This window comes from Hoplias malabaricus, chromosome 18 (genome assembly GCF_029633855.1).
Source record: "Hoplias malabaricus isolate fHopMal1 chromosome 18, fHopMal1.hap1, whole genome shotgun sequence".
In the NCBI taxonomy this organism is placed as follows: Eukaryota; Metazoa; Chordata; class Actinopteri; order Characiformes; family Erythrinidae; genus Hoplias; species Hoplias malabaricus.
In genome coordinates, this window is record NC_089817.1 from 15,224,661 (window position 1) to 15,250,675 (window position 26,015).

The window sequence follows — 26,015 nt, forward strand, 5'->3', positions numbered from 1 at the left end:
CTAAATGGATTACTAAATTGAGGGAATGGATTATTAAATTAAGGGAATGGATTACTAAATTGAGGGAATAGATTACTAAATTGAGGGAACGGATTACTAAATTGAGGGAATAGATTACTAAATTGAGGGAACGGATTACTAAATTGAGGGAACGGATTACTAAATTGAGGGAATGGATTACTAAATTGAGGGAATGGATTACTAAATTGAGGGAACGGATTATTAAATTGAGGGAATGGATTACTAAATTGAGGGAATAGATTACTAAATTGAGGGAACGGATTACTAAATTGAGGGAACGGATTACTAAATTGAGGGAATGGATTACTAAATTGAGGGAACGGATTACTAAATTGAGGGAATGGATTACTAAATTGAGGGAACGGATTATTAAATTGAGGGAATGGATTATTAAATTGAGGGAATGGATTACTAAATTGAGGGAACGGATTACTAAATTAAGGGAATGAATTACTAAATTGAGGGAACGGATTACTAAATTGAGGGAACGGATTACTAAATTGAGGGAATGGATTACTAAATTGAGGGAATGGATTACTAAACTGAGGGAACGGATTACTAAATTGAGGGAACGGATTATTAAATTGAGGGAATGGATTATTAAATTGAGGGAATGGATTACTAAATTGAGGGAATGGATTACTAAATTGAGGGAAGGGATTACTAAATTGAGGGAATGGATTACTAAATTGAGGGAACGAATTACTAAATTGCTCATTACATTGTTCACTTAGATGATTCTCTCTTTCTCTGAACTATAATTTCATTCTCCATCTAATGACTCAGCACCCCACAGCAGTATGTTTTTTCTCAGTTGCTTAAACACATAAAACAAAGCTGTGTTGTTTTCATTGTCACAGTCTTAGCAAAGCAAGGGTATATGAAATGCAAATGTGTTAGCACTTTCACTAATTTCACTCCTTTTTTTTAAAGCAGCTTACACGGCTCACACAGCAAAAGAACCTAAAAGCTTTTGAGATGGTTTTACAAAGGAGATACATGTAGAGAATATGAATGTACTTATGTTGTTATGATTGTCTTCACATGAAATACATCATGCAGAATTATTAATTCTGTATTTTTTGGTTGTGTACAAATGACACAGTGGTTAGATGATTGAGGAGCAGCTAATAGTTCTAGTTAGACTTTACCGTCATACTAGGAATACTGAGTAGATTAGTGGGAAACTAAGATTCAATTCCCTATTTGTGTAACTACAACATATTACACCAATTGGGCAAGACTCCTAAAGTTCATTTGCATTTACTGTAACACACTAAAAAGACTGATGTAATTTTACAAGGAAACTCTTACAGTAAACTACTGTTTAAATTAAATATGGAACATTGCTGCGGACAGAAAAGCGTTATGGGCATATTCACTGTAATTATATTGCACCCCCTTCCTCCCCAACACCCATGTTAAAATTTTCTAAGTACAGTAACTTAGGATAAGAAACTGCGAATAGCAAAGGATGCTGAGACACTGGTTGTTCATCAGGAAATACATGTAGCATAAAGAATTTGACTTGTGTTTGCATCCTAATTTATTTATGCTCAAAATGTGTTCAGGTAGTTGTTTTATAAGAGTGCACTGATAGAGGCTCTGAAGTTCTTATATTTTCATTTGCATTAATATTTTTAGCTGTTTTAACAGTGTCGCCTTGACAAGTCCATACAAGGGCTTTTATATTGACAAGCCTGAATGTGGGTACAAGGCTTTCATAGAGTGGAGTATTGCCTTTTTTTAAAAAAAAAGGTCCAGCCCCAAATTCAATATACATTTAGCTGCTGTAAAATTGTACAAATTAATACAATATTAAAAACGTATTTTTGGATTACAGTAATGTGCTGTATTTGTTATTACAGTATAAGAACTGTTACAAAAAAATAAATAAAAAAATACTGGTGGAACAGCTGCCAGTAAATTACTATAGATTTACATTTAATTTTTTTACAGTGCATGATTCAAACTGTAACATCTGTAACAACAGCATCTGCCAGAGACTGCAAATTCACATTCATTTTTCCTGCTCTCACACCTACTGAAAACCACCTACACACTTATCCAGATTACTGCTGAAAACTGTACACACACACACACACACACACACACACACACATATATATATATATATAATATATAATATATATATATATATATATATATATATATATATATATATATATATATATATATATATATGTTTAAAATATTCTCATTAATAAAGATTTTATCTATTAGGTTTCCCAGACAAATATTTTGCTGTGATCCTTCTTTAAAAGAGTATCTGTCGGTTTGGTTATTCATAAGCTAATTATTTATTAATATTTGCCTTTGTTGTTTGCTTAGTCATGCATATCAGCTGTATTTTAAATAAAGTTGTATTGAATATTGTTGTAAAACTATTATTTGTTTTGATTCTGACTATCTTTGTTTTGACAATTTTGTATATATTTGTTCCGGCAATGTTTCATATCCTAGAAGTAAACTTCCTCTGCCCAATTGTCTCGCTTCTCTGAAATGAAATATGTCAACCAAACAACACAAGCATTTCTGATGTCACTGATTAAAAAGATGTTTTAAGTTGAGATACAGGCACTAGTTGGATAGAACTTAAAAGTGATATTCACAATTTTAATTAAAACAAAACTCTTTTATAAAATGCGGATGATGATTCCTCACCATGTGCTAGCTCTCCGGGAGAGTGCTTGAGTAACAAACAAGTTTCTGTGGTAATTCAAACAGTGAAAAAACTTACAGACAAGTTCAACAAGACATTTTTCCCTCAAACATACAATTCAAGCTTAAAACACACAGAGCTTCTGACAGAAACTTACGAGAGAACAGAATTCTATTGCAGACATTGCCTTTAATGCTACAGACTGAGATACTGCAGTTGCTCTCACATTATGCTTATAGTGGTGGTATCAGGTGAGACGTAGTTACTGGTTCATTTACTTGTGACTACAGCAAACTAGTGCCAAAATTTGTCCCAAGAACCCTACTTCTCCTACGTTACTGCACAAATATACATCAGCTCCATTTGTAAATCACTAACAAACCAGAACATAATGTACAGCATTTACAGCAAAACTGCAGACAGGATTCCCATGTTCCCACAACTCTGAAATAATATGTGTTGGTTTTCTTAACTGCATACTCTTCCTGAAATGTTTATAGCAGGGTTGCAGCAATATTTCAGCCACTAAACATTTTCTCTCAACATTAATCAAAAATGGTCAAAAATAGTCATACATAACAAAGATTAAATAGGCCTAACTATAAGTTAAAACACTGCTTGACTCCCCATATTCAGTGCCTGTCAGTACACAAGTTTAAAAAGTGTCAGATAACCCTATCTTTAGTGGATTAATATTGGCTTTGTGAAATTATTCCATTATTTAAATTATTTCACCAACGAGCATGATTTATGCCCCCTGTATATGATCAGATACAACCCCCAAGAACTTCTCTATTATAGGTTTGGTACCACAAAAACACAACATCCCTCTTGATAAGCAGAACACAGACAAAAGAAGCAGAAAGGAAAGTACCCTTTAGTAACACCATCTGGAGATTTCGTTTTAATAATGGTTCAAATATTTCTGAAAAACAGACAGACAATGCATGGTGACGTGCAAAGTAGAACCAAGCTGAAGTTGCATTTCTACTGGTCAGTTATTTATTTAAATATTCGCTTCCACCTTAAGGAGTGCTGCAGTTACTGCACAATTTAAGGTGGAACAAACCAAATGAATTTGAAGCTTAAGCCTCAGAATGTGACAGCTTTCTGTGACAAACTTTGAATAAGATGCTTATTAAATCTTTACTAATAGTGGCAATCATTGCCTTGGATAATGTCTTGAATACAATGTATTTTGTGGTATGCACTGTAGCCCATAGAGTACAACAAGCATTTTAATCAAATGCTATTTAATGGCTACAAATGACTTCAATTCCAGTTCCGCTTTTAGCTAAGAATTTTAATTTAGGTGCATTACTTATTTTCTAGTAATGTTGATTGTAAAAATGTGATAATCTCCCGTGTTACAAATCACTAACCACACATCCTTCAAAATTTTGTGTAACATATATTAAGTTAAAAGATTGAAACACATCTTTTCTGTGGATATATTTGACATTCAGTGACATCAAAATGTTCAGGCAGTCACTTTTTTCCACAGTGGGCTTCATTAAAAACTGATAGCCCCCACTGAGGTGTGCTGGCCCCATTACGAGGTTGAGAGCTTACAAAAGTGTTGAGTTGTGTGCTGTGAGGGATGTGTTTCCTGCCCTCTTGCTGCATTCCTGCGTCCCCTACGTCCATTGTCCATCCACACGGCAAAAACAGGATGCACTGAACACACCGCCTCACTGTGCCTGTCAGCTTCAGTTGAGGAGGAAGTTGCAGTGTGGGGCAGAACTCATTGCTCAATGCAAGAAGACTTGGCCCATGCACGCAAATGAATGCACACACACATACACACACTGATACTTTATTCTGTCAAATAATTTGACAGCAGACATGAGTCAGAGGTGAAATCATATTGTATTTTATGTATGGTAACAAATACTATTTCACATTTTATAAGAGAGAGATAAAGAGAGAGAGACAGAGAGAGAGAGAGCGTATGTGTATCTGTTTGTAAGTAAAGCTATTTACCCTACAACTACATAACCATGGTTTAATTTGATAACAAGCCCCACTAAACCTTCCAGATCATGGTTTAGTGATTTCTATGAAAGAAAAAATATAAACAGTTATACAATTTAAATAAGATTAGTTTAATCTTATATCTTATCTTACAAAAAACTTTCCACAGTAAAATTTCTTCATCTTCAGGATATCAATAGTCTGTTACATTGTGTCTTTAGTGAGTCTTTCAGATTTTTGAGACACATTGAAAATAAAGAGATAATATCCGTGGAAGGAAGCTAAACGTGTAGTTTTTCCACGATATGGAAGTTGTGTTCGTATTTCGCCACCTAGCGGCGACTAGTGCAGCATTTAAGGTGAAAGAGAAAATCCAAATGAATCGATTGCTCATCCTTGGTGTCCCAGATGTGTACTCTGAATTTTTTTGTAACTCGTATATTGGTATCTGAATTTCGTCTACAGAATTTGAGCAACTTCGAAATATATTGTTTGAATTTTTTTAAGATTGAATTTTTTTTTATCTGAATTTATTAACCTTGAATAATAACAGTGAAAACGTGTTCTTGAAAATTCACATGTTCTATTCAAGAGCAATTATATTCAGATGAATAATTTCAGTGCAAAAAAAATTCAGTATTCAAAGGTGATAATATTTCAAAGTGCTTCCATACCGAACCCTTCCTCAGCCGCAAAAGACAATCCCATGATTCAACACCAGGACAACTCCCATCTATTTCACTCTTCTCCCAGAGCAAAAGTAATTAAAAACATGATTAAAAACAGGAAGAGTAGAATCCACCGTGCTGAAACGCTGAGGTGACGCTAGCCGCTGAAGTAAAGAAACACTGGTTGTCTGCAGTGGGCGGGAACAAGCGGCAATCGCTTTCTAACTACAGCGTCTCAATAATCTGCTTCAGATGACTGTTAGAAAAACTTAAACAGCTGTCTATGTAGTTAGTGCCTACCTAGGCAGCTCACTAGGTTTTGGGACAGACCTAATGTGTGAGTGTGTGTTGCCCTGCAAGAGACTGTTCCTGGATACAGACAATGAATAAATTAATTAATTAATCACGAACATCAAAATAATACAATAATGCTATTAATCTCATTCATTCATTCATTCATTATCTGTAACCCTTATCCAGTTCAGAGCTGCGGTGGGTCCAGAGCCTACCTGGAATTATTGGGCGCAAGGCATTAATACACTCTGGAGGGGGCGCCAGTCCTTCACAGGGCAACACACACACACACATTCCCACATTCACTCACACACTCCTATGGGTTTTGAGTTGGTAAAACAATACTCACAAATGTAACAGACTTTGTAACTGCGTTTGAGCAACTACATACACGTAAAACTAAAATCCACAAATGTATTTGAATGCACACATTTAAAACAACAATAATAATAACTTAAAATCACAAATATGTAAAAAAAGATTTGCATTTGTAAATCAAATGTCGTGAATGTGTGAATCAGTACCTTCTCAAACGGCTTAAAATGTGCAAGAGTAAACCTTTTTAAAGTTCCAAATATGACAGTGGGAGTTTTTGAATGAGGTGGAAAAAATCCAAACATTCGCCTTCTCTGCTGCGTGTGCGAATCTCTTTTTGCAGTTGCAGATTTAAGACCCTGTTTTGACGGCCAATTGACGGACCAATAGGAAAGCTTTAGCTGGACCAATCAGATCGTGAGGTTTGTTTAACCAATCAGAACACTGATTTGTTGCTGTCAACCATAGCGCTAGATAGTTTTACGTGTATGTAGTAGCTCAAACGCAGTTACAAAGTCTGTTACATTGGTGAGTATTGTTTTACAAACTCAAAATCTTTTTTAACCTATTTTGACCCCATACACTCCCTCCTACAGACACTTTTGAGTCACCAATCTACCAACGTGTGTTTTTGGACTGTGGAAGGAAACTGGAGCAACCGGAGGAAACCCACACTGACACGGGACACACCAAACTCTTCACAGACCGTCACCCTGAGCGGGAACCCACAACTTCCAAGTCCCTGGAGCTGTGTGACTGCGACACTACCTGCTGCACCACCCTGCCACCCTTTATTAATCTCTCATAACATAAATTAACATAACTGTAAAAGTGTTGTTCTCCTTGTTTTCGATATTTATCATTTCAGCTGAAGGCTTCACTCTAACAGTCACTGTTCAGCACTATTCAATAGTTCTCAAAGTTCTTCAGTTCAGAAGTGTGTGCTCAATTTTCAATACCTCATTTGTCTGTGCAAGAGAACATTAATCAACATTTGAATTGAATGATGGTGACAGTCTCAGTACAAGGGTAATGTCAGTCCAGAGTTTAGGTTATAGAGAACTAGTTAAAAATAACACCTTGTAAAATTCTATATTTTTTTATTTTATATTTTGGTAATGCTTTTCTTTTGATGGTTCTGTTTCACAGATCCAGAGGAATTTTAAGTTTAAATTTAAAAAGGAAGTATCCTCACTGAACAATCTGGAGAGGGTCTCTAATCACTGATAAGAAAAACTATCTCTCTCTCCCTCTTTCTCTCTTTCTCTCTCTCTCTCTCTCTCTCTCTCTCTCTCTCTCTCTCTCTTTCTCTTTCTCACTCTGTCTCTCTCTTTTTTGCTATCTCTCTCTCTCTCAACAGCATGTGTCCAGTGTTTCCCCACTCTCTTAGAAATTCTGACCAAAGGAAACAGTCTAGACAAGACACACACACACACACACACACACACAAACCATGCAAAAAGAAACACTGCAGAAAATCAATTATAATCCACTATAATAAAAACATTATAAACATATACCATTATTTTTGCCTGATTTAAGCAGCTTGAGTGTTCTAAATGACCTTGCCCACACTCAGAAAAAAAATATCATAAATAAAGGATTGTGCATATATTTTACAGGGATATAGAACATGGTTGCAGAGGGATATGTGTCAAATTTTAAAACAAATGCAGAATATATTGTCTGCGAGATGTTTAGTTTGTTGAGGGTAAAGGAATTGTATTAAATTTATTTTTTTAATTGCACAGTTATGAAATTAGCAATTTCACCCAACACTCAGTTGCTGATAAAAGGTTATAGTCATATGAAGTTAGCTTGCGTGTGTGTGTGAGAGAGAGAGAGAGAGAGAGAGGGGGGGGGAGAGAGAGAGAGAGACCTGCAGGTACGATGACTCTGCGCTCATTGGTGGTCATGTTGGGTGGGGGCATGTGTTTGTCCTCAATGTAGCTGCTGTAGGTCATTGGAGCCCCATCTCCTCCACCAGCTATCTTCCCTTTACCCACACCGCAGTCATCAGGAGGGCTCCTGCATACACATACAAATCAAAGTATTGTTAATTACAGGTAGGTTCGAGCCCCAACTCGGAGGGACAGTCTGTGTGACATTTGGCGTGCCCTCCTCGTTTCTGCACAGTTTTCCACAGGGTGCCCCAGTTCCTCCCACAGTCCAGAATCACATGCTGGTAGGTGGACTGGCCATGCAAATGTGTCCTTAGGTGTGAATAGGTAACTAAATGTGTTAGTGTGTGGTGCCCGTGATGGACTGGTGCCCTGACCAGGGTGTGTTCCTGCATTGCACCCAGTGATTCCAGGTAGGCTAAGTGATCCTGACCTGGATAAGCGATTACAGCAATGAGGGACACACATAAATCAGAAATAATACAAAGTGCTTTTAAGATTTTGCCCTGAATTGCAAACAGTAGTGAAACCCTCTTCATCACACACTTAATTTTAAACAGCTTAATTTTGTCTCACTCATAGTATGTAAGACTTTGAGCTTATTTTTTATTATTATTATTCAAGTATATATGTATATATCAATCATAATCCTCTTAATATGATATGAATTGTCCCGAATAGCAAACAATCCCTTTGATACATCAAAGAGGACTAGTTTGGCACATTCTTGTATTCATTTGAATTATTTATTTCAATAGTACTTTTCTATTTAATAAATCCATCAAACAAACAAACAAACAAAAAAGAACTCCTGCAGTCTTTCATATACATATATATATTATATTTCATATATTATTTCTAATTGCAAATGTGAAACATATTTAAAAATATTCTAAAAAATACTAATATATACTAATACTATACTATATACTAATATAATAATTTACTATAAAACACATAAAATATTCACAGGGCACATTTTATACTTTTTCTTCAGATATGTTAAACTTCACAATTAAACCTTTTTCATTTCTATAAAAATGTATATATAATATAGCCTTGTACTGTTTTCTATGTAGTTACTGAATGACAAACTTTAACATATTGAACAGAGCAAGTAAATTATATGGCAAATGTGTTAAAATGGGGCTTTGTGAAGAAGAGCAGGGGATTTGTATTCACAGAGCAGTGTGCAGCACTGTGTTCATGCACCAGCTCGGTTGCCACGCGCACATCTGGCCACAGTCTGAGAAACAGATGTGAAGGATCACTACTGGAATGTCCCATCACACTCACATCAACTTGCCAAGGACACACGCTGCCCCAAGCCCTTATCACTGCCCACTCAAGTGTCCATCTACAGAGGTGGGTAGTAACCACATATATTTACTCTGTTACAGTCATGTGCAAAAGTTCGTTCATTTTGTTCAATGTGGGGAATGCGGACTTATTTTCATGTAGAAGACATGCCATTTGAAAAGGGGAGTCCAAACTTTACAATACTTAAGTGTACAATACTTCTTACTATTACTTAAATATATCAATATAAGTAAATATAACAATTATAGTACATTATTCTTTTAGTATTTAATTTTATTCTGATTTGTTGATGTGCTGCTCTGGGATTATTCACACCATTGACTTCAAAATTTTATCCCCAGTATTTTCTTTTTTTTTTTAACGTCTTTTTTTATCGTGTTTTTTTTTATTATCAGGTACGGTTGTAAAATACGTAGAGACATGCTTTCAAAGTTAAAACTGGCAAAAATGTCTCACAATACTCAATGGATTTCAATAACCTGACAATAATTGGAATAAATATTGATATATCCCCAAACTTAAAATAAATAAATAAATAAATAAAATCTATATAGAATTTATAATTCGTTCAAGTAAAATATCACTTAAACTTCATCAATTGTAAAATATGAAATAATTGGGGAGCATTTAATTAAAATCTTTTAATCTTTTAAAAGAGTCTTTTTTAAATTGTAACCTTGTAGTTAGTTGCCCTGTGAAGGACTGGCGTCCCCTCCAGGGTGTATTCCCGCCTTGCGCCCGATGATTCCAGGTAGGCTCTGGACCCCCCGCGACCCTAAATTGGATAAGCGGTTACAGATAATGGATGGATGGATGGAACCTTGTAGTTATATTTTCCATGTAGTAAAATACCCAGTATTTTTTTTTTTTAAAGTGGAGAACGGTAGTTTGATCGATGTTTATCATTTTGAATTTCATCTTGTTTCTGAAATTGAGTTGTAAAACTGCCACTTTGCTGTGTTTAAATTTTTCTATACCAGAGGAAAAACACAAATGAGAATGTGCGTGCTAGAGACAAATTTATATCACTGTATCTGTATCATTATCATGAGGTGTAGCTCTCACAGACCCTAGGCATTTTTTTTTAATATTTTCATCCAAACTCTACAATTCACAATATATAACTTACTAAATGCCAAGTGGATCAGACCACCTTGTCTTCACAGCAAAGAAAGCTAAATCCTCATCACAGATGAACTGACAGCTATGATCACACTCACCTTCATGCCCCATCCAGTAATCATGAAGGTTTCTCAGTGTACTTCAAACAAGCTCTGACATTTAGAGTCTCTACCCTGTCTGTCATACTCCTTTAATCTGTGTTACCAGCTTTTGACCCATATATATATATATATATATATATATGGGTGTATATGACATGTTCTTTGTATTCTGTATCCCATATATTTTAAAATATTAGTACTTGTCTACTTTTTCTTTGATTATAAATAGATTCACACTCGTTTTCTAACTGTTCTTCTATTATTACAGCCTATTTCTATTCTGCTGCCTCATTGCAGAATGCCATGTCATCCAATGATCCGAATGCAATCCAATCCGATCCAATGAGACCGAAGCAACATCTGACTGCTGTTGAAAGCAAACTTTTTATTTTAGCATGGCAGTGTCAGTCACTTCTTGGGAAAGAACCCTTACAGACAAGAATAAGCACTCTACAAAGTTGAACTTGCCATATCTCCTCTGTGGCAAAGGAGCGTGTACAGTGGCTATCTGGCTTCAGGGCAGCTGTGTTCTTGAAGGGAAACACTGTTCTCTCTGTTTTGTTTATGTTCAGAAGCTTCACGTCTTTTATGGTGGAACTGTATGTCTTGAGGAAAAAATCAACTGTTGTTTGTAAGTGGCTGAAGATGAACTTGTCTGTAAGTTTATTCACTGTCTGAATTACAACAGAAATTCATTTGTTACTCGAGTTGTTTAGTTTTTTAGCACTTTCAGTAATGCTTTAATATTAGTAAAGTTTAATTTGGGGACATTTCCACCATAAGTAATCTGAAACAGCACAAATATTACATATTAAGTAAACATTGCGTATTATATAAATATAATGGTGCTAAACGACCAGACAAAGACAAAGTATCTTGGTCCAGTATGCTAGGTTTATTCACTCTGCTTATATCTGGAGGTTTTTAAAGACCTCCAAACATTGAAAAGCATAAACTGAGATGAGGAAATTGCTCTATTCCTGCTCCGCAAGTGGATAATATTATAACTTATTTTTGCTGTAGATGAAACTGACTATAAATTCAGGTTGCTAACAGCATGAATGTAAAAACAGACTTAAAACGCTACAAAGCTAAACACCTTGAGTAAAAAATGCATTTCGGTGGTACTTCAAAAGGTGAATAAAAATTTACAGACAAATAAAACTTCAGCCACATAGAAACAACTGTCGTTTTTTCCTCCAAACATACTGTTCCAGCTTAAAAGAAATAGAGAACTGAACGTAAACAAACCAGAGAGAACAGCATTTCCCCTCAACCGCAGACATTGCCTTTACATCCCTAGGCCTTTTGTCTCACCTGCAAGATCCTCAGTTGGGCGTGATGCCCAAGATTGCAGCCTGCCAGTCTCCAGCAGTCTTGACCTTCTCCTCTTCCTGTGGCTATTCTGAAACCTGTATTGTTTCCATTTATGGTTCTTTATGATGTTCTTCAGCTATGCACTAGTCTACTGTATCTTTCTCTAGCCCTGTTCCTGTCTTTGTCACATCCACTGTCTCCTAGCCCATTTCAACTCCTATCCCTGTTGCTTTTTCGTTCTCATTTTCAGATCCCTCTGGGAATGGATGATTTTTCACTGGATCTTCGGCCTGTCTTCAGCCCTTCCAGTCCTGGACTCATCTCCAAGCATCTCCTGAATGTTGGAGAGACAATGTCCTGTCACCATTTCTCCGACCATACTCCATGTATTCCAGTATGGCTCTCAGTTCCAGGCCCTTCCAGTATGTTAAGGGAGGAGAACTGTCATTGTTTCACTGTCCTAGCTTCCTCCCTTCCAGTCCTGCTCTAAGCTCCAGACCCTTTCAGCGTGTTAGGGGTACAGTTCTGTCACTTCAGTCAGGCTCAGCTCCTGCCAGTCCAGTCTTGTGTTGCAATCATCTAAGCACAGGCTCCCTTTCTCCTCATGTCTCACATTATTTTTTTTTCCAAATATAATGTACTGTATTCTCACTCTGGGCCATATAGGTCAAATAAGTTTAAATTTTAGATTTAACAGTAATCAGCCTTTATTTAAAAAGTGACTTCATGTGCGTAATCCTGTCACGAGTTATTGGAGCGTTGTGGCATTCCTTTGTCAGTTAACTTTGAGTTCTTTTTCTTTATAACATCTGAATGCATTTTATATGTTTTGTTAGTCTAATCATGTTTGTATGTTACATTTCACTTAACTAACCATCACATAATGTTATAATAAGCATTATATTTGTTTTTTGTTCAGGTTGCAGCTGTTATATGTATGTTTTATAGTGTGATTGTTTCTAAATATTGTATTTGTACCGTGTTATTGTTAGGACTATGGTATATGTATGGTTTTTCTAAACCCATTAAAAATGTATGTTGTTATTGTAATAAAAATTGTTAATGCATAGTGCTATTGTACTGTAGCTGTGTAAGGATGAAATACACTTCAGCATTCAAGCACTTAGTAATTTAGAGCTAAAATAGAAAACCGTGGAGATAAAAAGGTTTTAAAAAATGTAAACAAATGTACAGTGTAATAAAAGACTTTAGCAATATTACACAGTAAAAATAATCAATTGCAGGTGTATGTTGTGTTTCATATAATAGAAATAAGATGCTTATAACCCTGTTTACATGCTAATAGGATTCTTTTTTTTTTTACTTTGGGAAATGGGGAAAACATCAGCCCGTGTTTCATGTCCTGTTAATAATTCCCACTTGATAAAGTGCAGGTTGGGCAGAAGATCACAATGTGTCGCCTTTCCAAGAATTAAGGGCTGATGTGCATCTGACGGTGGATAGCAGCCACATCGCCATATGCTGTTTTTCATCTTTTTTTTTTTTTTTGATAAAGAGATAAAAACTCTGGATGTGATCAATTATTGGGAAATGTGAAGATGTATTGCTCTCATCTGTGTATGTCTTTGTGTATGTGCAGTAAGAAAGATTGAAACAATACAGCAGCAGCAACAGCAGCAGCAAAAGCATTGTCGATATCTGTTGATGTGTGATTTTCAATGTGATTTCCTACAATACCTGCAGCCTTCACAGACTAGTGCCTAATGTAGCTAATAAATAATCAAATCTCATTCACCTGTCCCATGTTTTACAAAGTAAAAGCAAAATATTGTTTTTCTTTCTCCTGTAAAATTACTTTATTTGGAGATACTCTAAACCATAAAATATGTCATTTTAATCACTTCTGCACACAGTCATATATAGTCATAAATGTGAAAACCTCTGGTGACATTCCATATATTGCTGATTTTCAAAGTGAAAATAAGTTAACACATTCTACTAAAAAGATATTAAAATGAGATTTTTTTCAGTGATAAATATATCAGATTAATAAAACATAAAACAGTCATTGTGCTGAAACATTTACACAAGCCACAGTTTTTTTCGCACTGTGATTAATTTCAAAGTAATAAAAAAGTAAGTGTGCATTAAAATGTAAAGAATGTGTTCTCTGTAGGTTGTATTTATTTTTAACTTAAAAAATATATGTCCTCTGCATTATGAGTACTTTGTGTGTGCATGTGCTACCTGCAAATTCTAACTGCATGGCTTTGATTAAGTACCATAAAATCTGCAAGAAATCTATCTATTTTAACTGTTTCTCTTGGCTAGTTTCCTAGCTATTTCAAACAGCATCAGCTGTTCATAATTTTAAACATCATAATTGGCTTTGTCTTGTTCAAAGGCTGGGACAGTGACAGAGTTTTTAAATGATATTTACTGTGGTTGGCTAAGTATGAAAGACCCAAAAGTACTTTCCAGTTGGAACAGATGTGAGTTGGTTTCAGAGTCAAACTGAAGAAGTGAGTACAACTGTGATTAGTTTTTCTAAGAAGTAATAATTAAAAATATTTTCATTACTATGCAATAGCAATAATTAGCATTCATTTTTAATAGATCTTATTTTTTAGTACCCAACACTGCGAATAGCTAAAAACAAGACTAACCTCCTTCTTGACACTTAATTTTTGTCAATAATATGTACATTTATATCAAATGTCATAATGTTCCCGTTAAAATAAAAATAATCAAGAGAATGTACCTTTCCTTTTAGCAAAAAAAAATCTTGCTTAGCAAAAATACAAAAAAGCTTAGAAAACAGCAAGAAACATAGCAGATAATAACATTAATAGGTTAATAGTTTTTAGTTTTCAACAGCTCCGATGCAGAGGTTTCAAGTTTAGCCGACCACAGGCCTTCACACTCATAACAAATACATGCTATTCTATGATATTGCCTAGCAGCAGAAGCTGTGTGTGTTTGTGTGTGTATGGTGTGTGTGTGTGTGTGTGTGTGAGAGAGAGAGAGAGAGAGAGAGAGAGAGAGAGTTTTAATCTGTACAGTAAATCTTTTCCTACTCTCTGACTCAGTTCCAATTGGAACAATCTTTCCAACATCGCACCACTAGATAAATTAAGCCTACTCTGTTCTGAGGTGTCTGTGGTATGTATGTGGGTGCATGTGTGTGTGCGGTGTGTGAGCCTGTGACGTGTTACAAATATTTCGACTGTGGCAATCCATAAAATGGAGAGGGGATTTAGTACAGCTGTTTTAAGTTTGGGATTCGGCTGCGGTTTGACGTGTCACGGCTCGCATATGTGTGTTTGTCGCAGGTTTGTGATGGCTCCTGTGCAGCCGCTGGCTGATGGATTAATTGGTGGCCTCTAAAACCCAAACAACCTTTTCACGACCACATGCACAACCTTTCATTTCAACACCACTGGTAAAAACCAATCTCGAGTGTTGATTTCAAGCAAGACTGCCAGTCTTATTCCACACTGTGGATATATCTCTCATTAACAGAGCAAACACTCACACATAAATATACTAACAGAAGCCTAGATATTTTGTGCCTGGATTGCAGAAATGTAATCTGAATAGCCGTAGGCCACCAAGCACTGGAAAATTTTTTCATATGTTTATTATGGTTAGCAAGTATCTCAAACCCACAGACACTGTCAGAGCAGCTGTCATGTGGACCAACCAAAAGAGCATATTTGATCGAACCTGCCCACAGTTTGAGCAACTTCATTTTAATGTGAAATTTTAAAGAAAATGGGGGGAAACCTTTTTTTTATATTGCAGATATCTAGATAATTGCCTTGCTTTTTTTCATGATTTATGATATTGGCACATTGTTAAACACATAATTAGAGGTAATATAAAAAGTATTAAAAGGTGTTAAAAAGTATTAAAATGTGTGAAAATGTTTTTCACGCTATTTTGATAGACATTTAAATTTTTATTAGCATAACTTTGATTATGTATTAACCACACAATGTAACATTTGTTCAGTGTGCAAACCTGTAGTATATAAGTAGCATTTATATGTTTATTCAAGCTATAATCATACAATAATTAATAAAATAATTAAAGCAACACGAGACAAGACTTGGAAATTATGCTCCTGACCCCCAACACAGTTCACTTTTGCAGCACTGTCCTGAAAACAGGGTAAACTCTTAGCCTCACCCAAAATATACATGGTATAGTAGCTACAGTGCTGAGGCCAGAGGAGAAATGACATTCACATTCATTTTGAAGCTGTAATGTTGTGTTCCTTTAAAGTAATAATATATCTTAGCTCTCTAAAAAAAATTTTGTTTTAAACAGCTTGCAAATGACATTCAACTAATGTATTTTTACTGTGTAAGTATTTGTTTTCCAGCTGAATGTTCAGCAAACATGTCCATTTAATGCCTAACCCTGATTGGCTTGTTAGCCTTGTTTAAACCTAGCTGTTTTCATACATTTGGTAAGTATACTATGCCTTCCACTTCATATATACCACAAATATTATAAAGAAGGAGAAGACTATTGAAAAATACAAAGTAAATCTTGCAGCACTCAAAATGGCATAAGTTTTCAGGCCAGATGGACTTGTTTTTGTGCCTTCTCTAGGTATATGCGCAGTAGCCAAACATGTGTTTTAAGCATTATTGCAGCTATTGCATTTTGTGCAACTGTAATCAACTGTATACATTTTTCTAATATGGCCAGAAACTGTTTTTGCTATATAAGGACTTATGCTGTAGATGTATGTTTTCTCCCACAAATTCATTATTTTCTCCTGTAAGCAATTTGGGACATGAGCTTTTACTGTTATGATTCAGGATAAAGGGGAAATGGACTACAACTTTTTGTATCCTGCTGAAGAAATGCCTCCAAGCAATTGGAGGGTTGATTGTTCAAATCTCCAGACTAGTCAAGCACACTCGGTTGTGCCCTTGGGCAAGGCACTTAACCCCATGTCTCCAGGTAGAATAGCTGTGACAATGTACTGACCTCAGGTTGGACAGAGTAATTGAGAAACATGACCAAATTTTCAATAAAATCTTAAAGAAATAACACTCTTATAATTCAGTAATGATTCTCACCTGGAGCCATTAACCTGCCCTCCTCCTCCTCCTCCTCCTCCAGCCCCTGTGGCTCCTCCTCCGCTGTTGCACTCCATCTTGATGGTGACTCGGCCTGGGGGAGCGGCCAGCCAGTCCTGAGGGGCTCTGGGGCTCAGTTTACTCTGACTGTACTCGCTGGCCGCTGACGCCGTCATCTCTGCCTTACTCTGCTGGGCCACGCTGTAGGCGCACTCAAACAGAGACTGATCCTCACTCACCACAGAGAGAGCCTCCTACAGGAGAGAGAGAGAGAGAGAGAGAGAGAGAGAGAGAGAGAGAGAGAGAGAGAGAGAAAGAGAGAGAGAGAGAGAGACAGAGAGATAGAGAGAGAGAGAGAGAGAGAGAGAGAGAGAGAGAGAGAGAGAGGGAGAGTATAATAAAGAGACAGAAAGTGAGAAGAAAAAAATAAAACAAAGTGAGGTCACGCATTACTGCGATATGAATAGTATAAAGTGAACTGTGCTTCAAACACTGATCAGGTTTGGAAAGCAGCAGCAGGAGAAGGAGGAAAGGGAAGTTGTGTCGGAAGCAGATTAAACACTCTCTCACTGCTGCTCAGCTGTAAAAGCCATTACTGCAGCGCTGGGCCACATGAACCTTCACCTGCCAGAGGGGCAGCAATCCGCACTCTCAAACCATTACCCACCCATCTCCCAGCAGCTTAGACCCCCACACCCCAGCTTCTAGACACTTAACCAAAACAAAAGGCACACACTCTCACTCACTCAGGGCCCTACACCCAGCAACACACTTCCTCTGTTTTTATCTTATGGAACAACCCATCAGAACAGGCTGATGAAAACAACCACAATGCACATAGAATATAAAAACACAACAGCCCTAGTACAACACTTAATCCAGTTTACACAACATATCCCCTTTTTCCGAATGTCTTAAATTTGACTTTAAAAAAAAAAAAACAACAACAATAAGTTATTTCACAAATTAACAAACAGCAATGTTTAATGTTTAAAGGCTAACTGCAGACACGCACTAAGCAAACTAATCATACACGTACTTCCAATGAACACACGGTGTCATATCTGAGAAGCACTGTAAGAGAACAGCATTTACTGTTAAATGTTATAATGTGAACAAAAAGCCGGTTTCATGAGTTGGTCTTAATCTAAAAATGCAGTTCTAATCTGACAAATTACATTTTGAGTCACCCAAACTCACGTCTGGCTAGTGCTGGACGATATGAGCGCAAATCAATATCACGATTAAGTGTACATTTTACCATGATTACGGTTAATGAACACTCATAGTTCAGTGACGAGGCTTGTACTGTAAATATGCTCCAGTATTAAATATGGGATATTTTTTTATGTTGCTGGGAGCTTGTTCCTCTCATATTTTGAGCACTATTTATATTTGGTGTGTGATTGTGCTTTGGTCACTGTTTTTTCTCAGTGTTTACATTTGTCGTCTTAATTATAGTAAAAACACAGGACGCCCAAACCACAGATGCTATGTTTTTCTTTGGTACGAGCTTGGTTTGGTTGTATCCATGTGGCAGATAAGAGCAGAATCACATGACTACAACTTGGTAGCGTGGTTTTAAAGGGGCAGTACATGACATAACAGAATAATAAAAAAAAGGTTTAAAAAAAATCTATATAATCTACATAAACAAGATTATGTTAATTAGAAGTTCTGAATGTCGATTTCGATAAATTTTCAATTAATTGCCCAGCCCTACGTCTGACCATTTTTTTAAAGCTGTATGTAGTATGTTTTTAATGTTACCAATATTCGACACTAAGCTGAATAGATCACACTCTCTTAATTGATCCAATGTGCAAAAGTACAATTACACACACTTCCACAGGTAAACAGTAGTCATTGTATTTTAAAAACATTCCAAATTACTTTAAGAGATATTATTTGATTATTTTGTTTCAAAATCTGAATACAAGAGCTAGAAAAAATAGTCATTTTTCAAAGTGTGTACTAAGAAATACAGAAACAGAAAACAAAAGCTAAAGAAAAAAGAAATACAAAAAAGATCCATATTTAGCAAAACATTTCCTAACACTGCTTGAGGAAAACCATTTTATCATGCACCATATATGCAGATATTGCTGACTAAAGTTATTTCAGAGTATGGTTCCAAAGCCATTCTGCCAACCAAAAGCTCAAAATACAGAGAGCTGAATTTCAAAAAATGTGGAGATGGATTGATGTAAAAGTTACATGAATTCTGGTCTAACTCACACTGTTGCATTGCTACATGTTGGGTACATATCAGATTCCAGTACCACAAATGAAAGTATCCCAAGTTAGGACTGAAAAAGGTCATATACAGTGTTTGGTGCTGTTCATACAGCCATACAGACTGTCACATATGAAGAAAATATTGGATTTGGGCTACTTTCACGTGCTGTTTGAACACAGCAAAACTTCTCTGTGACTCAATATTAAATTCTGTTTTCCTGATTATTCACTGAGCTATTCCGTTAAACATTGGTGAGTTGGAACTACGTGGAGACTGTGTAGAAACAAGAGAATCACTGCTGCCAGATTTAAAATGTGTGAAAACAAAGTGATGTTCTCTTTGGCAAATTGAGGGCCCTGATCATCCAGCTCCAATGTTCCATATACTACAACTACCAAAAATACTGGAAAAGCAGATTCCCTTTCTACTGACCATTTTTAAAATGGACTGGGCCATGGCCTGGGCATGCACAGAAATGGTCAGAATGGACATGCCTTCAGCCTGAACCCCTAGAGAATTTAAAGGCCTCCGTTCTCTAGCCAATTAAAATTAGCACAAGACAATATGCGTAGCCTGATTTACCTCTGTGTCCACGCCACCACATCTATAGAGGATGAAAGGTTTCATGGATTCTGCTTTCATGGAAATGGCATTCATCACTGTTTGCTGTTTTAACATGGCCATGTGACTTGGTTGAACAAAGCTTCTGCTGTAATTGAGTGAAACTAAGCAGATGTGCTGTTTTTTTCACTGGAAGGAACACCTTAGCTTTAGCATTGTACACTGTTTATTTAACCTATAATATGTATTGAGCATAACAACTGCTATATTTAAGGTGGAAAGGAAACCTCAGATAAGAATCCAAGGTAATTTAATGTGGAATTGTGTCATGAAATTTAGTTTCTGTTAGATTCTTCAATGTGGTTCATCATTGCAAATTAGGGGGTCGGGGGTTCCTGAATTTTAAACAGTGTTCATTAAAACAGTCAAAATGTAGTTCAGCAGTGTCTGTGTGTCCTGTTCACATTCAGTGTGAATGGAACTGGAAGCTCATTCATGCAGCAGAAGCTTGGTGGCAGACAGGAAGCTCTGTGCTGGCCCTTTCCTGCTTTACAAGCCCCAGATAGCAAAGGATAATGGAGGAGGGGAGTGGAAAAGAGGAAAAGCCCATCTATCGACATTCTGATTGCAATCTGGGCCAGTGAGGCCTTCAGTGAAGAGAGAGAGAGAGAGAGAGAGAGAGAGAGAGAGAGAGAGAGAGAGAGAGAGGGAGAGAGAGAGAGGATGGATGACGCCCTGTCATTTACACCTCTGGCATGGGTGGCCATTAACCCTGGCAAAGGTCAGCACAGCAACTGTACCCTTGCGTTTCCCCCATCAGCAACCCATACAGCTCTCTGTTTATACTGCCTCTCCCTCACTAACCTCACATCTCTCGCCCACACTAATCACTCTCTAACTCCTGTCTCATCATTTCTTAATCACTCTTTTCTCCCCCTCACCTTCATTTCTTGCTATTTTACTAATTATTCACTCTTTTCTATATCCTCCATTTATCACTGCTTCCTAAACATCTCCCATTTGCTATTCATTTCTTCACTTTTCTGTCTCTTAATTATCATTCCTTGCTTTCCCTGACATCAGCTCTCACTCTGCCACATTAACCCTGCTCACTCTTTTCTCTCCATCATTAATCACTCTCTCCGTCCACCATTAATCATTGCATTGCTTCTTTTTTCCCTCTCTTACAGAATCACTCTCACTCCTTTATATATATATATATCACACTTACAGCTCCCTCATTCGCTTCTTCCCAATAATCACCCATCTCTCTTCCTCATTACCACTCACTCCCTTACACCATCCTCTTTTACAAAGCCCTCTTTCCCCTAACTCTCCCTTACAAATCACTCCAATCCAATCCCTCTCCAATGAAATCGCACCTTTCACCCACGTCACACTCACAAATCTCACCCACCCTCTCGCTCAAAAAACAATCGCTCCTTCCATCCACCTTACACGCAGTCTTTTCTCTTTCTCTTCTTTATACAAATCATATATTTTCCCTCTATCATTTCTCTCCCTTTCCCTCACCAATACTTTAGGAGCACATCACAACATATAGGTCACAACAAACCTAAATATTGGGATGGTATGCTATACCCTTGTGTGACCCTTAACACTCTATAAATGTTGTCCCACTGAACACACCAGTGAAAAATAATCAAATCAAATCAAATCAAATCAAATCAAATGTATTTATATAGCGCCTTTTACAACTGACATTGTCACAAAGCAGCTTCACATATTTAACATCAGAACAGAACATTTCAATAAAAGCCCAACGCGAGCAAGCCGAAGGCTTAACATAATAAAATATTATCCCAATGTAAACACGAGTCAGAAATGTTACCCCCCTATGTACATGATTCTGAAATATTCTCCCACTCTATGCTCTGTTTCAGAATGTTCTTCCTTTATAAGCATGGTTCTAGAATGTTTTTCCACTGTATGCACTGCTCTAGAATGTTCTTCTACTGTACATGCCATTCAAAAATATTGTCCCACTGTACACACTAGTGAAAAATGTTCTCCCAATGTAAACAGGAGTCAAAAATGTTGTACAATGTACACAATCATAAAATATTCTCCCACTCTGTGCACTGTTTTAGAATATTCCACTGTGCACACTGTTCTAGAATGTTCTTCCTATATAAACTCTGTTTATTATAAAAAATGGTTCTAGAATACTGCCCCAGTGGACACATTGTTTTAGAAAGTTTCCTAACTTTGTGTTCTAAAATGTTCTCCTTCTATACACTGTTAAAGAATGTTCTCCCTCTGTGCACAATGTTCTAGAATATCTTTCCCATTCACCAGGATCTATAATGTTCCAGACAAAAATAAAATAAAACAACAGTTCTAAACAGTTCATTGTACTCCAGGAGGATGACAAATGCTGTATCTAATCCACTCCTTCTGCACAATCACTGCTGATGAGACATCCCTCACATGATCTTGAGCAGCATGGTTGTCATCACCACCAGCTCGTACAGAATGCCACCACACCTGCCACACCACGTGCCACACCCACTGCCTCATATGCCTCAACTGCTCATTGGAACCTTTAATAGAGTGGTGGTTTTAAATAATTAGCAGCTAAGCTCATGCTTTGAAGTCTTCAGTTCCAGGGCTCCATAGCCCATTGCTGGGTGGTTAGATACTTGGTCGACACTGAATACTGGGAGTCTTTATACCCCTCTAGCAGAAACTTGGCATTGGTCATGGTGACCTATCCTTTATATTGGCAGTGTATTCAATGGAAACTGTACAAACATAGTGCCTCTGTTGGCACTGGTTGCACCTTAATGTAGGAGAAATCACTAGTTAGGAGAAGTGTAACATGTTTGGATGTGCAGTGTAAGTTCTAGGATAATAATGATAATATTAATGATAACAAATACATAACCTTAGCAGTAAACACTCATTACCCTTAACACATACCACTCTGTCTAGAACAGAATGTAGAGGTTGAACACAAAGAGCCAAAAACGATGGTAAGTAAAGCCTTCTGATGAGTTTAGCAGAAAAGTGTTTGCGCAAGGGAGAGAGCACAGACAGAGCTGCACCTACTCATGTCTGCCCAAACAATCAGACAAACTCGCTCGCCCCAAGCACAAAGAACACACTGCACTGTCCTAACATTTCTGCCCCATACATTATTTAAAGCACGGAGGTCTACACAGTCTTCAGCCCACTACACTATTACTGTGCTTAAATCTGCCACAGTACAGTTTAACTACACAGCCCTTATTTACAACACATTTCCAGCATGTGTTCGCATATCATTAGGCTACTGTTGGAACAAAATATCAAATATGTTAGCTTTATAGGAGAAGGGAAAATATTCTTAACTTGTACTGTAAGTCAGTGTTGTTTTTCCAAGTCATTGCGAATCATTTCTATTGGTCTATTCATCATACGTTACATGACCTCAGTTTAAATAAACAAACAAATAATAAATAAGAAAGATAGAAAACTGCCAGTTGGTTTGATAATAAATTGATGTTGAAAAACATGCGTACTGTAAAAACTGAGTATGTAGTAATGTAAACTGAAATTCTGTATGACTAACTTTTATAGTGTGAATGGAATACATGAAATTCTTCAGATAAGGCAATAATGAACCTGTAATACTAATGTCTGTATATCTCTGTACATTAAGAATGAACCTCACAGCAAACACACATACTGTACATATTCATAAAATCTAATTCATATTGTGTTATTGTTTGGTTTTATCCAAAACAACATAACTAGCTGCCACAGTTAATATAAGTGGTTATGGGTTCATTTGAAGCACTGTATAAAAAATATATAGAAAAAAGTATAAAAGCACTGGAAAACATGTTTTACTAAAGTGGACAAAGACAGTTTCTGTAAATCAGATGAGTACAACATTCAGTTGTTTACAGGTCCATTCTTTAAACCAACGAGATGGGTAGAAACTTGTAAGGCTCTTAAATGTCGAGAAATCCCTTCAGGAGCAAAACTGTTATTACTCACTTATAATAACACCTCAGACAGTTATCAGTGTAGTTACTAAAAAATACTTGGGATGTTAAACTGTAAAGTGATTTGAAGGGGCTTTAAGGTTAAATAATTAAATAATATATTTATATTGAATACATTGTATGGTTTTACATCCCTTAATATAAGGGACATCTCTAGGTTGGGTGTTGTAGTTAATCAGACCACAGTGATATAGTGATTGGAACAAAACAGAAGTTTTTTTTGTGTCTGGCCTTTCCTTCTATCACCACATGTAGTAATTTTTTTTAAATATTCAAGTAATTTCAGTGCTGTCAGTAGCAAATATGAATAGCAATTGTAATTTAAAATCTGTTTCAGAAAAAAATGGAGCAAAATATTAAATATCCAATTATCAATATTGTATTGTAAAAAAATTACTTTAATTATGTACTAGGTTTTCTAAAATTTCGAATGAATATTTAAGCATAAGTTGACCTAGCAAAAACCACAGATTCCTTTTGTGTCAAAATAATAGAAATTTAACGAAGCAAGTAATCCAACCTTTTAAATAAGAACAGTCCTTTCTGTACATGACGCTATGTTTTGTCAAATACAACCAAAATAAAAATAAGAAGAATGATCTTCTGTTTGAGAAGATCATGAATGATCTAATTTGGTTTAGACTGACATTAAATCTAAGTTACAAAAAAAAAGTTAAATCAATAACTTGAATTACTACGAACAGGAACATATTCCTAATGACGAGTTCTATAGTGTTGATTCTTCGGTGTGAGCCTTGGTGATTATCAATGCTTGCAAGATTTTGCTAAACCGTGCAGACGGTGAGAATAGGAAAAAGGAAATTTACAAAGCAGCGAAAAGGAAATCTTGTCGTAGTGCTATGGCAAAAGGGTGTTACCCGCTCCCGCTCAAATCTGTTCGCTGGGTATTGAAAGATTTTTTAAAAAGTGTTTAAAAACGGTTCAACTTTTTTAAAAACAAAAACATAATTTTTAAACTTACCTTGATGGTGCTGGCCATCGTAGCCCAGGACTATTCAGTCCTGTTCAAGGAAACCAATTGTAATTACAGTGTATGTGTGTGTTTGTGTGTGTGTATGTGTATGTGTGTGTGCGTGGTGGTGAATTTTTTTCGGGTGATGTTGGAGAGTTTGAGTTGAGGTTCCACTGAGCGCTGTTTGGAGCGGATGAGATTGTGCTAACGCTGGAAGTGAAGTCAGCCAATAGCAGGAAGAGCTTTCTATTGGTTCTGGCCGACATAGCTCGAAGAAACAGGATATTTGGGAGTGAGGAGATAAGAAAGACTGAAACAATGTTGTTATTCTGTAAGATACACTCATGGGTCCTTTAAGAGATACAAGGGAACCCCTATTATATTTCAGCAGTTTAGTTTCCTCAAGGCAGGTGCCCTATGTACTGTACATAGAGCTGAAAGATTAATCTGTTTTATATCACAATTGGAGTTTGAGTGCTATTTTCAAATTCTAATACTTACTCAAAACACATTGTCAACAAAGCGTTCTTAACAATTTGTAAGTTGGGAAATTTTACCTAACTTAAACCATAGCTTGTGAACTGCTTGTAGATAAATTAGACCAATCGAACACAGACGTCCACCCATATAATAACCACAAAAATATATAATATTAAATAATAATAGTAATAAAACTATATATTCTTATATAGAATTCATTCTGCCCTAAACATGCATATGTCTATGTGTCTATGGGGGACAGCCACAGAGATGGAGAATGAAACAGAGAGACGGACAGATGATAAGAAAGACAGAGAAGGCCGGTTATAGGACAGGATGCAGATGTGTGATCATATACACTGTATTTGCCACAATTGCAAGCAGCAAGGGTGCCCCAAGAGAGTTACACGCAGTGAAAGAGTAATGGGGAGAGCGAGAGGCAGAGAGAGAGAGAGAGAGAGAGAGAGAGAGAGAGAAAAGAAAGAATGAAATACATGCCACAAAGCAATCCATGGCTGATTATTCAACTCCTTTGAAGATATCCTCATACAAATAACTTTGCCAAAAGTTAATTAACACCTGCTTATGCAAATATCCTAATTAATCTACTGCTATAAAGAAGTAGCCTGTGTCTATTTGCTGCAGCAACAGCTTCTGTTGTCCTGCAAAGTCACTGCACAACATGTTGATTCATTTCTGGGCATTTGATTGCATTCAGCCACAAGAACATCAGTGAGGTCAGGCTGTTGTGACAGAAGATTAATTGTGAACCACATAAGATAAGTGCTTAATCGCTCCAGAGAATGCAGTTCCACTGCTCCACAACCCGTAAAATGATAGTTGGCATGGAGCATGATGATGAACTTAAACTAATATGCAGCTGCTACAGAACATCCCATTTGATTTCATACTTTGTATGGTCACAGTAGAACTCCTGCGTCAGTGGATGCACATTAAAGTAGCCGAATTAGCTAAT

General features: G+C 36.6%; 1 protein-coding gene across 3 annotated transcripts in view; it reads right to left on the bottom strand.

Annotated features, from left to right (window-relative positions):
• Window positions 1-26,015, bottom strand: part of erg (ETS transcription factor ERG) — a 49,892-nt gene that overhangs the window by 10,370 nt on the left and 13,507 nt on the right. For 2 of the 3 annotated variants that reach the window (XM_066650657.1, XM_066650656.1), the window contains exons 1-3: window positions 24,569-24,703; window positions 16,774-17,027; window positions 7,835-7,983 (exon numbers count right to left, since the gene is read on the bottom strand). In XM_066650657.1, coding sequence (XP_066506754.1) covers window positions 7,835-7,983; window positions 16,774-17,027; window positions 24,569-24,586 — 421 coding nt within the window. In that variant the 5' untranslated portion in view covers window positions 24,587-24,703. Of the gene's footprint in view, window positions 1-7,834; window positions 7,984-16,773; window positions 17,028-24,568; window positions 24,704-26,015 lie in introns of those variants that run through there. The other variant, XM_066650658.1, reaches the window with a different exon arrangement.